The sequence below is a fragment of the Aphis gossypii genome, chromosome 3, assembly GCF_020184175.1.
Source record: "Aphis gossypii isolate Hap1 chromosome 3, ASM2018417v2, whole genome shotgun sequence".
NCBI classification, from domain to species: Eukaryota; Metazoa; Arthropoda; class Insecta; order Hemiptera; family Aphididae; genus Aphis; species Aphis gossypii.
The window spans coordinates 47079820-47092476 of record NC_065532.1 but is presented as its reverse complement, the minus strand read 5'-3'; the positions used below and the strand labels follow the sequence as shown (position 1 = coordinate 47092476).

The 12657-nt window shown below is 27.7% G+C and overlaps 1 protein-coding gene across 1 annotated transcript; it reads left to right on the top strand.

The window, feature by feature from the left end:
• The first annotated feature begins 6008 nt into the window (after window positions 1–6008).
• Window positions 6009–9801, top strand: LOC114120938 (protein odr-4 homolog). The gene is made up of 10 exons (XM_027983042.2): window positions 6009–6262; window positions 6647–6784; window positions 6868–7017; window positions 7108–7301; window positions 7383–7569; window positions 7667–7819; window positions 7894–8025; window positions 8830–8920; window positions 8996–9181; window positions 9336–9801. Exons 2-10 carry the CDS (start codon window positions 6689–6691, stop codon window positions 9488–9490), a joined length of 1344 nt encoding a protein of 447 aa, XP_027838843.2. The 5' UTR covers window positions 6009–6262; window positions 6647–6688; the 3' UTR covers window positions 9491–9801.
• Window positions 9802–12657: the final 2856 nt, after the last annotated feature.

The following is a 12657-nucleotide window of genomic DNA, read 5'->3' as shown; positions in this document are numbered from 1 at the left end:
ACACTCCGCGCGGCCTCCGACGGCGCGGGGTGACCAATGCGCGCGCCCGTGACTTTGTACATATTGTACAACTAATATAATATACCTGTACTATATTATTGTTAAATATTATTATTTACAATTTATTTTACTATAATATTGTAATATTGTTATTATTTATCATTATTATTATTATTTCTCGTTCGACGTGTCGCTACACGCCGCGCCGTGCACGGCCGACGTCGCTCGCTTATATTATATTATACATAGTACGCATGTACGCGGCGAGTACGATGTTATTATTATTATTTTCGTCGTGTCGACGGAGAGAATATTATATTATAATATTATTATTATAAAATATTTATATATTTTACGTGCAACCTAAGGTGCTCTGCGCGCGAGCGTTTCGATCGACGTCCCGAATCTCCCTCTCCCCGAACACGGAACACGCACACCCACACGGCCAGCCGCGCGTCACCGTATAATAATAACGTACTATAACGATAATATCATAAATGATATTATATATTATATTATGTTTATAACGTACGTGCACTCCGCACGTAGGTATATTGCATTGTTATATTCACGATATTCTCACACGACATTACACCGAGTCGTATGGATATCGTCGTGTACTTTTACGTAAACTGCATGACAAATAATAACTACGCGGCACGTGTATTTATAATAAAACGTATATGGATGTCGTGGGGCGTATAGAAATATATTATGTCTCTGATAACTGTGGAGTTTTGTAACAAAAAAAATTGAGCGCCCCCGCAAACATAAATAACGCGCCCCTAAAATATTGTTGTACCGAATAGTATAACTCTATAACCGAAGACCGCAAATTACCGTGCCTCCCCCCCCCCACAACGCGACGTCTGCGGACTATCAGTTTCGCCACTGAGTTATGGACGATTTTGCTCTGAAATCGAGATTAAACTTTAAACACACCGTGGTCTTAGACAGGGCCCCCACATACAATTTCGGGCCCCTGTACTAAATGTTTGACCGGGCCCTTTATAAGACTTCCAAAAATACAATTAACCATCTATCACAATTTTTGGAAAAATATTAATTTTTTTATTATACCACGGGATATTAAATATATATATATAAATAAATTATATTATATATAAATTTATATATAAATAGCCGGGCCCCTGTACTCAAGGTCCATCAGCCCCCCCCCCATGTGGGGGCCCTGGTCTTAGAAATAATAATATGTCAAATACTTCATTTTCGTTATATTATATCGTGTTTAAACAGTGTACCACGAGTGCACCTTAGGATATAGTATATAAAATATTATAAGTGCACTCTGTATGGCTATTATTGTAATGTGGGTTTGGGCACAGCTGACACGGGATTTGCCGCAGGTTATCTCCCAAATGTCGGATGACACATTTACGTACGACTATTATGCTATTACGCAATTATAGACCAAAAGAACTTGAACGTCTATATAGACACTGCGAAATGTTTTTCGTCGAGGAGATGAGGGTGATGCTTTGGACCGACCTCGATTTCCTATAAAATACCTATATTATAATATACCTCTTGACGAAAAATTTTCGTTACCTAACGTTCGTATTTTTCCATTTTCCCATTCACGATTTCTAAGACCCACGTCGTTAAAACTTTTATATAGGTACTCTACAGTGAGCGATTATGGCAGAGCCCTTCCACCCACTGAGTGTGGACATTAAGTATATGTTTAAATATGTACTTATAGACTTACAAAAATAACGAACTATATGTTTTTTTTTTATTGCCCACAAATAATAATATTCTATATTATACGACATAACAAACTAAGAAAAATACATTTTAATCATGATGAATGTGTTAAATATATATTATAATTTATGAATATTGTTATATATAATTTTCGTGTGCGTCACTTTGAATATAATACTATTTTAATTACTGTTTTCGTGTTATCAGCTAATGCATATGCGTTTTAAACTAATCGCTATTGGCAGCAAAATGCTTTCATTATTTTACATTATATTTTTATATATTATATTTTATTGTAATGCGCGGCATATTAAAGTTAAAATAAAATATGTTTTCATTGTAGTAATATATAGGTATTTAAACTCTAATAAATACAGACTGATATGACATAATATTGCAAATTTGCACATACTTTATGATCTGTCTAATAAGTACAAATATTAAGTGAAAATATTATACTAATTTATAATTATTTTACAAATGTACAAATAATCACTTTCGTTAAACAATACATTTTAAACATCCGTTATACAAAATATGTATTTACTAGTTGTTTAACTAATGTACTATATATAAATCGAAACATTATTATTATTAGTTATATACCTATTGGCTACTACATAATATGAAAATGCTAGAATTATTATTAATCATCCAATCACCGTAAATATATATTTTTATTTTTAAATTTATCTGTTTTAACAATTAATTATTTAATCCGCAAAAAAATGAACATACAAATATTACACTGTCTCGCGTACATCATTCTTGACATTTGTAAAATTTGTTTTTAGCTCTTAATAATTTATTACGGAAATCAAATAAAACCTTAGTGTTGAATTGACCATTATTAGTTGTATATTAACAAAATCACTTCCTCTTTCGAGAAAATTACAAAAAAATAGTCTACAATAGATTTTAATTGTTATAGCCCTTAATGTAGTATTTAACAAATTTTTAAGTTTTAGAGAATCATCTTCTAAAATTGAGAGAATTTAAAAATGTCTACAATATTTAAATTTAAATATTTTAGACATTTATACATGTTATTGTCTATAGTGCTATCTAGTGGTTTTTATAAATTACATTGCTTTGATAATAATATTTGTGATAAATCCTCTTACAAATCTCTATATTTAGATTCAAATTTTGGCTCTTTTTTAAAAAAAAACTGTATAATAACTTATCTTATTACACGTATAACACAAAAAATTGTTAAATTAAAAATGTTCATGAGTTTTTTTTTTTATATAAAATCATTTTTGGAGTAATTTTTAACTTAAAAATTTAACAATTGTACTTGTACAAGTTAAATGGTTATTAATAGTATTCGACCGGAGTTGTGAATGTATTGCTTTTGCAATGTTGATTTTTTTATGACTGTCGTAGTCTTTAAATCAATTATTTTTCGACGTACTCAAAAACAAATAATCGTAGTCCGTAGTTGGCGTAGTTCGTAGATACTTGAAATTTCCACTTATTATTTATATATAGTTAAAGATTTTAAATACTTATAACATAACCAAAATTATATTTTTTTCGACCATTTTTGAAGTATTTATAGACATGAGAACATTTAAATTTTTCGATTTCTGTCGATAAAGAAATTTTTCTTTGCAGGTTAAAAACCATGAAATTTTAATGAGAGGTTTCTTATAAATTGTTTATATTCTATTTTAAAAATATAAATTATACATTGTAACATTATTTTTTTGGAGTTTGATGTAAAAATGTTGACGAATATTATCAAAATTCTTATAATTTGCAAATTATGTTGTAGTTAGAAATTCATAATAAATGTTGCTTTTTATATTTTAAAATTTTAGATTATAAAATTTAATACAATATTCATCATAACTCATATAATGTTTTATACTTACGCAAACATTTCTCGTAATATTGTCACATGTATACAGTTCAGTGACTTATGGTGTTATAGCATATATATTTTAAATATTTTGACAATTTTAGAGCTGTTTATAGACATTTGAAATCAAAGAAATTTTCTGAATTTTTTTTTAAATATATCGATAAAAAATTTTTTATTTGGTCAAAAAGCTTGAAAATTTAACACAAGGTTCATTTTTAATATATCTACTTTTTAAAAATATAATATTCAAACGATTTTTATTAATAGCATTTGAAGCTCCATGACTAAACCACAACAATTCTCCAAATAATTTTGTTTAATTTTTTTGATTAATAATTAAATATTTAATAAATGGTTTTTTTTAAGGAGTTTATATACTGTAACAGTGTAACTATATAAAATTCTAAAATATATAAGAAAAGGTTTTTTTTTTACATTTAAATATATTTAAGTTCAAATCGGAAAAAATAACGATTTTAATTATTTTGTCGCGTATAATAATTTTAAAATATTAATTATCTACTTGAAATTTTTTACTAAGATGTGTCATTGTACTGTATTTCGAAAAATTGAACAGATGCTTACTTAAAAGAACTAGCACCCCGTACTAGTATTTCAGCATTCGAATGCAAAACATATATATTTCAAAAAAAAACTTTTTAGCCTTTTTAGCCAATAGGTACCAACATTTAAAGTTTATTTTAATATGGTTTTTGATTTCATTTTTAGAATAGGCCATACAAAAACTTGAGCTTAAAAATGTATTTGCTTCATACATACTATGTGCGAATACATTTAATTATCCATGAAAGGGATACCTAAGCACCTTTTTAGATACATTATAACCGCCACTGCTCATCCAGCTGTTATAAAAGTGATTTTCTGTCAAAAAGGCATATAATAAAGTTCACTAGTGAGCCATACAACAACAAAGGTATAAGAGAGTGTTTTCCAAGAAGCATGTCTAAGCATGACAGCTTACGAGGAATCAAATATAACTATAAATTAAATTTTGTAATAGTGTCTATTATTTTTAGGTTTATATTAATTCATAAATATATTTTCTTAATTTCTAAAATAATAATAAACTGGTAGTTTTCAAATAATAATGGGCATTTATAATTTGCAATTTGATTAAAAAAATAATTATTATCAACTAAAAAAATTGTTGATATTTTGTAAAAAATGATTATAATGCTATATGTAAGTGGTGTATAGAGGAAGTAGTGAAGGCTTGGCTCTTCACGTCACTTATCATATCATTATAATGAAGAAATGTTTAGTAGGTAGGTACGAGTTTTTATGAAAAATAGGAGCTGGGCCGCCACCGTAATTTATTTTATTCTATGGTACCTATCGGCTATCACTTATGACTTTTGAAATTTTTTAACAACAATACGATTAGCTGATAGAAAAAAAACCTGTGGCGCGAAGAAATAATTTAAACAATTAAACAATTAGTAATTATTGTCAAGGTATGTTATACAAACTGTTTGTTCAATAATTATTATTTTATAAATCGAAAAATGCATTCTTCTTAGTTCTTATAATTTTATATTATTCTTATATTTATTATATTATTATATTATTCTTATATTATTCTTATATTTATATTGTTCTTATAATTTATATTATTATAATAATATAAAATTAAATTTTAGTCATCATTAAAAAAAGAGTAAAACTTATCGTGATAAAATATTAAACAATCAAAAATTAAATTATAATTAGTAACCTTCTTAGGTAGTTAGGTGTGTAATTACTAATTACTAATTATTAAATATAGGTAAGGTATAAAATTCCTAATATTTTAGTATGTCTGTTGTATAATTTATAATAATTGATAGCAGATAAATAACAAATTTATATTAAATTTTTTTTAAAAACCGCAAAAGTTGACTAAAAAATGATGAATGATTTTACATTTTTTTTATGATTGTACAAAATAATGATTTTTGAAATTTAAAAGAATGGTGACTAGCTATTATCAGTACCTAATCACTAATGAGTAATGACTATTTGATGAGTAATGACTAATAGCCAAGCGTAAAGTTGTTGGTACACATTTCAAATATTTCATCTTAATCTTTGTTAGCTATAAAATAGAAACATATTACAAAAATCTAAGATCCTTAGTTTGTGGTATAAATGTATAAGTGACAAATTTATTTTACACATCTATGATAACATTACATTTCATATCATAAAGTTATTGATTTGTAGCTACCTATATTTATTTTTAACAATTTTGTGTAAATCCACACAATTTATAATATACTAGTATATAATAGATATTATATTTACCTCGAACTATTTATTTATTTATTTATTCGTGATATTTACACATCATTCAAACCTTTATCAATTTTTTTCATTTACGTGTTCAGTTATTCTGTGTTATTACCACGGACCACAAATCCTCGGTAGACTATCATGTCTATGCCACTATCACTTATCATATTTGCATATTTTAGTATTTGTTATACACATTTTATTTCATAATTTTACTTTCCCAATTCCCTATAGTAGTTATTACTTATCCCACGTTACTACTTACTAGCAGCTGTCCGGGTTTCCAGTGCTTTAGCTATACAACTATCACCAGGACACTGCACTAGCACAAAACATACTTAGTGAAATGTGAATAGATAATATAGATTATAGGTATGTTATTACTTTTTACTGTAAGGTAAAAACATCTTAAATGACTTAAATCAGTTTACTTACTACCTATATCGATTATTGAATAACATTTTATAATATACTAGTGAACATAATAAATTAAATTAAATGCTAGTAAATGTTTAAATGTAGAATAATATGTTGATTTAAAATATCCAAAACTTAACTATATCTTTTAAACAAGATCAAAATTACATTCATCATTACCCAACTATTATCATTTCTTTATACTTGTGTAAAAATTGTTTATACTTTACTCAATATAGCAAGATTTTTACTTCAGCATTTAACATATTTGTAAAAAATAGATACTATATTACAATGATATTTATTGATATTAATATTTAATAAATATTGATGGTTTAGAATTTTGAAGAATTACGACCGATTGTATTCATCAGTTTTAAAATGACTACCAAAGTATTTATTGAAGAACATTTAGATAAATATCTAAAAAGCTTAGTTAAAGGACAGTTGTTCATTCCAGGAGTAATTATTGGACAAGTAAGTAATTAAATATTTAAGTTGTGGTTTTTTCAATTGTTTTTTTATTGCTTTTTTCATAATATCATAATTTTTTTAATTAGGTCATAGGTAACAACTATCATATAGTGCATTTATCAGCAATGACCGTATGGAATGATGACATAGAAAACAATAAAATTGATGTTCTGTCTTTCAAAACTCTTTCTGATCTTTTAGCCAATAGTGATACAATATTCCAAAAGTCATTAGAAGTAATGCTTCTAAATATTATTGAAAGATTCAAATATAGTATTTACTTTTAAGTAACTAAATATTTTATGTATTTATGAATTATAATGTAGGTAGCAACTTTATTACCAGGAGGTTCACATGTACTTGGTTTATTTTTTATTGTTCCACAAGATTTAAAAAGTATTCAACCAATTGATATTGATTTTCATGAATTCAATAATGAATTAAATGAAAGTTTATTGTACAAAAAAGCCAATGAAACATGGAATTATTTAATATTAAACTATTCAACTGTCAATAAAAAGTAAATGAAATATTATTAATCCATTAGCTATTTAAATTCATACATATTCATATATTATAATATATATGTGTTTATTTTTAGATCATATTGTTACTCAGTTGATTTTAGCCGTGTAAAAGGTCCTGAAAAAACAACTTATAAAGCTGTAGATTCAGTTTTTGGATCATTTAAAAATGATTGGATTACGCTTATAGGAACATTTAACTTTGGAACATTAGATAGACTAAATGTAGGTGGTGGACCAAAAGCTTTATTTTCTATTCGTGATGTATGTATTTATTTATTATTTATTTATTTTTTTACATATTTTGATAATAAACAGTATTAAGTTATATGTAATTTATATGTTTTTATAATTTTTTTAGAGTTTATTAGATAAATTTGAATCTGTATTAAATCAATCAGTTTGTACTTTTAATGGGCGTGTATGTGATGAAAATAAAACCTTTAAAGATTTTGAGTGTGATGAAATTGATAATGTATTGAAAAATGCTGTTAAGGTTGAATTTTACCGAGAGGTTTGTTTCATACTTAATATTTGTACATGTTTAGCTTCCTTAAAAATTAATAACAAGTCTTTGTAATATTTTAGGTTGATTTGGGTAAGGAATGTAAAAATGCTTCACTTACTGTAAAACGAGGAAAGGGAAAAATTTCGATGTCTGGCTTATGCAGTGTAGTGGTACCATTTAATCGCAATGGTACAATTAAAGACGCCATAAAGGTATGATTATATTTTATTTTTTATGTTTACTAACTTGATCAACATTTGATATAATATTATTTAGTTTTAGTATTATTTGAATACTAAAGAATTATTATCTGTATCTATTTACAATATAATGTTATTAATATCTATATAAGATGTATGGTAACAAATTCAAAGCAGAATATTGAAAAAAGTTATACGATTAAGTTAATTAAGTTTATTGGCTATAAAATTATAAAATTTAACTATTATAGAATAGGAAGTACTATTTTTAGTAGCATATTTTTTGAATATCTTAAAATTATTTAACATTTAAGTTTTAGTTAAAATTAATTTTATTAACACTGTTTACCATTATCACAAATAGAGGGAACTTAGTTGTCTAAATTTCTGCCTAGTTCCCTAATTTAAAGTTTAGTATTTTGTGCTAACCATATATTATCATATAGTAAGTTGAGTCTCGATAACTCAAATATCAAAAGAGGTAAAAATGAATTCGACTTGTGTATTTTTTGAGTTAAAATATTGCATTGAGTGTATAGGACTTCCCTTGGAATAAAAAAAATGTTGAATTATCAAGGTTTGAGTTATTGAGATTCGACTGTATCTAGAAAATTCAAAATATGAAGTGATTCTCCCAATTTCAGTCTAAACAAAAATTTTGGATATTTATGCCTAATATTAAATTAATTAAAATTATTAATTTATTATTTAATACAATTTCAAATTATTTATTTTATAGTTTGTTAACATGTACTTATTTCTAATGTTTATCAATTCTTCATCATTTAAGCTTTAATTAAAATTTTATTATTTTAGGCTATTCATGAGGATGCCATGCAAACATTTGCAACTCGTTTAAAAATGCATTTGGAATCAATGGTTGAAGAGGAATCTCTTGAAGAAGAAGGTTCTTATAAATATATATTTAAAAATAGTTAAACATATTAATATGTCATATGAATACAATATTTTTAAATTTCAGATGGAGATGCAAATATAGTACATGAAACTCCACGTCGAATATTAATTTTAAAAACTGAAGGTTCTAGATTTGCATTCAGTGATTATGTATTTCCTGGTGAAACTTCTCAAGAAGCACTAAGTGTGGCTGGAGAAATATTGAATCTTCCTGAAGACAAAATGGAGTTGTATGATGTGTTGGAAAAAGGTTAAGTTAATAACAGTTTTTTTTTAATTCTCTGATTAAAGAAAATCTACATTTGTGCTTTTCTTTACATATCAGTAAATTTGATATAATATAATATTTACCATTTACCATTTGAAACACAATCATTTTTAACATTACATTTATGTGTTTAAAGGACGGCATTCATATTATGAAACACTGCCAGACATTGATAGTAGTCCACCGCAAGATGCAAGTATTTCATCGCCAAATAATATGTTCATTTATTTAACTTGGGCAGCTTTGATATTGGCTATCTTAGCATATGCTATCAAGCAAATTTTTGTGTGAATTAAATTAATGTGAAGTTAATTTAACTGTAAAAAATAACATTCCCTAATTTATTATTTTATTATATTTTTTTATTGTTTGTTATATAAAGCATTTAAATTAATAACAAATCTAAAGTGATTGTTTTAACAAAATATACATGTATTTAAAACGTTAAGTTTGACTGAACAAATAATTAATATAAGGCGTTGCACATGTTTCTTAAACCATTCACACAAAAATTATATTAATGAAAATGTTCTTTATACTTTCTAATATCTATTTTGATTTTGATTGAATAAAAATTTATAATTATTTTTATGTTCAACAAATTTTAGTGCAATAAAATAATTGAAATTAATTTTAAATCATGTTAGGTATCATGCCAAAAAATATAATATTTTTTCATTATTATATTTTTTTGAATACTTAAAAAACTAGATAACATAAATAAAATGAAGCAGTTTGTTTACTTGTATTAATTTAAATATAGTTTAAAATAAAATCATGCAATTATACAACAGAAAAGTAACGAGATGGCTGATGAATTATGTCTCCGATTTGAACAACTATTTTAATTGTTTATATTAAACACATCCATTAATTTAACTTGTCTTTGGTTGTGCGGTGAAATATTTTCTCACCTTGTTATTATTTAAGCTATCACTACCTATTACATTGGTTTATTTCTTTAATCATTTATATACATTAAAATTGACTACTGAGTATTGATTGTTAACATTTATCTAATGTAATTAATTTTAAAATGGTGAAAGAAATTCTCTATGAGTGAGAAATAGTTATGGTAAAATTATGATGCTCAAAAGTCAATAAATAACACAAATTCCAATGTTATATAATGTAAGTGATATAATAAAAATCAATCACTTGTCACTCGTTACTATAATTCTGATCCTCCATCATGTACAGCCCTATTTATTTATTAAGCTTAAAATTTCACATTTAAGTATCCACGTCTGGTAGTCTGTAGCACCACCAGGTATTTTTTCTTAGGCTAGCCAAAGGGAGGTCAATATGTATTAGGACAGGCACAGTCACCTGGCAGTGAACCCAAAGAACTTGGGGAACAATATTATTGTCCATGATCTGGATTGCCCCCAACCTTAGAATCTCTACTTATTATCAGACTACAATGACTACATAGGTCTAGGAAGGTTTATATGAACTTAGCAAGTGACTTTTGTTGAGATTTAAATTAAATGGGTATAATACCTATGTTTAATAAGGATGCAAAAATATTAAGAGGACGCCGTAGCTGCGTATGACAGCAAATTTTAGTTCACCAGTTTCATTAGTGTATTATATAGTGTATTTTTAGTTTTAATATTTGAATGAATTGATCTATTATCAAATTTTTAGGTAAGTACATTATCTATGTTCTCTCTTTAGGTTATTACAATATTTAATTTTTAAGTAAGTTATGACCATGACAAATATTAAATATTTGAAAATATGAAAAGATGTTGATAATTTTTAATTCAAACATTATGAAATTTCAAATTTTAATGCTAAAAGTTCTAAGTTTTCACTTCTATCGGCAGTCCCTATAACTACCAATATTTTTAAAATATCTTTAGTACTTTAAATTTATATAGACTGCAATAATTTAAAAAAAAAACTGATCACAATCATAGTTGAAGTTAGTTTAAATTAATATTTAATACAATAAAATAATAATTTTTACTACTAAAATAATTCAATACTTATTAAATTAGTTTTATATTTAAAAAAAAAATTGGTAAAGAAACATATTATATCGTTCTTTAAAATCAGTAATAACTAATAACTTATAACTTATAAGTAATAATGAATGTACGTAAAAATTAAACTAGTTAAATTTATAGTAAAAAAGAATACATTTTTTTTCATAAAAATATTTTATTTTATTAACATTTTTAACTAATTACAAAAAATCATGGATGGATGGTACAATATGATACAAAATTTAGAAGAAAAAAAACCAATTTTTAATTCGCTCTATATAAAAAAGTTGCCACGGTGGCTTTTAGAACAATAGTCAATAATTAATAAAAAAAAAACAAAAACTTCGGGCAGGACGAATATATTATATAATATAATATTTTATATATTATAAAAGCTTGTCCCGTGAATCGAGTGTCCGCGCCGTAGTCATCGTTATTAATCGCGATCAACTACACTGCCGCCATCGTCGAGTGTCGAAATCGTCATTGACCAAAGTCAGTATATATTTTACGATACCAGCTGCCGTGTCGTCGTCGTCGTCGTATCCATCATCTCGCGAGATCCGAGAAAACTGGGTGCCCACTGCCCGCACAACCGCTAAGAGAGTTGAGCGCGTCGGCAGCCCAGCTCACGACGATCCACGAACTCGTCGTTCCACGCAGGGTTAGGTACTTAGGTTCGGAAAATGAGTGCGCCGGTAACACATACCGTCGTGCACTTTCTCCTATATATATATTATCCTCTGAAGAGTCCTATATTGTCGCCATCGTCCTGCCCGAAGTCTTCTGCCAAGGGAGGGAAATGAGTGGTCGAAGGTCGTAGGTCCGGCGGATCCTATTCTCTTCGCGGAGCGCAACATCCGCACAAAAAAAAAGCGCTTCACTCTCCGCCACACCGTGGCAAGACGTCTTCGTCGTTGGTGTGGAACGAGTTCTTGTGGGGCCGCTGTCATGCCGGGATCCAGCCATCATCCGACCAGCGTGTTAAGGAAGAAACCTCGATTGATAGCGTGGTCGTAGAAGTATAGTGGTAGAATTTCTTCTGTCGGCGGAGATGCGCCGGAAAGATCGCCAACGTAGACCGTCCTCGTCGACAGCAGACATCGTCTTGAACAGTCTTGGACCTTGGTATGGGAATCATCGACGACGACGATGTACGTTGGCGATCCTTCCGGAGCGTCTTCGCCGCCAGGCGACGATTGGTAGGTACGCCGACTGAAGCAATTCTACCACTATACTTTTGTGACCGCACTATCAATCGCGGTGTCTTCCTCGGACCTCGATAGCGGTATTTTCTTCTCGTACTGTTTCAACCGCGGTCGCTATAATTTCGTTTATTAGATCTTGAAGAATTGTTCTTATGTTTTTGTCGGTAGTCATATCTGTAGACTCCATTTTATATCGCCTTGTGTGCTGTGCAGATGTATATAATGTAAACGTCTCGAATAATTTACGATTGCGAAT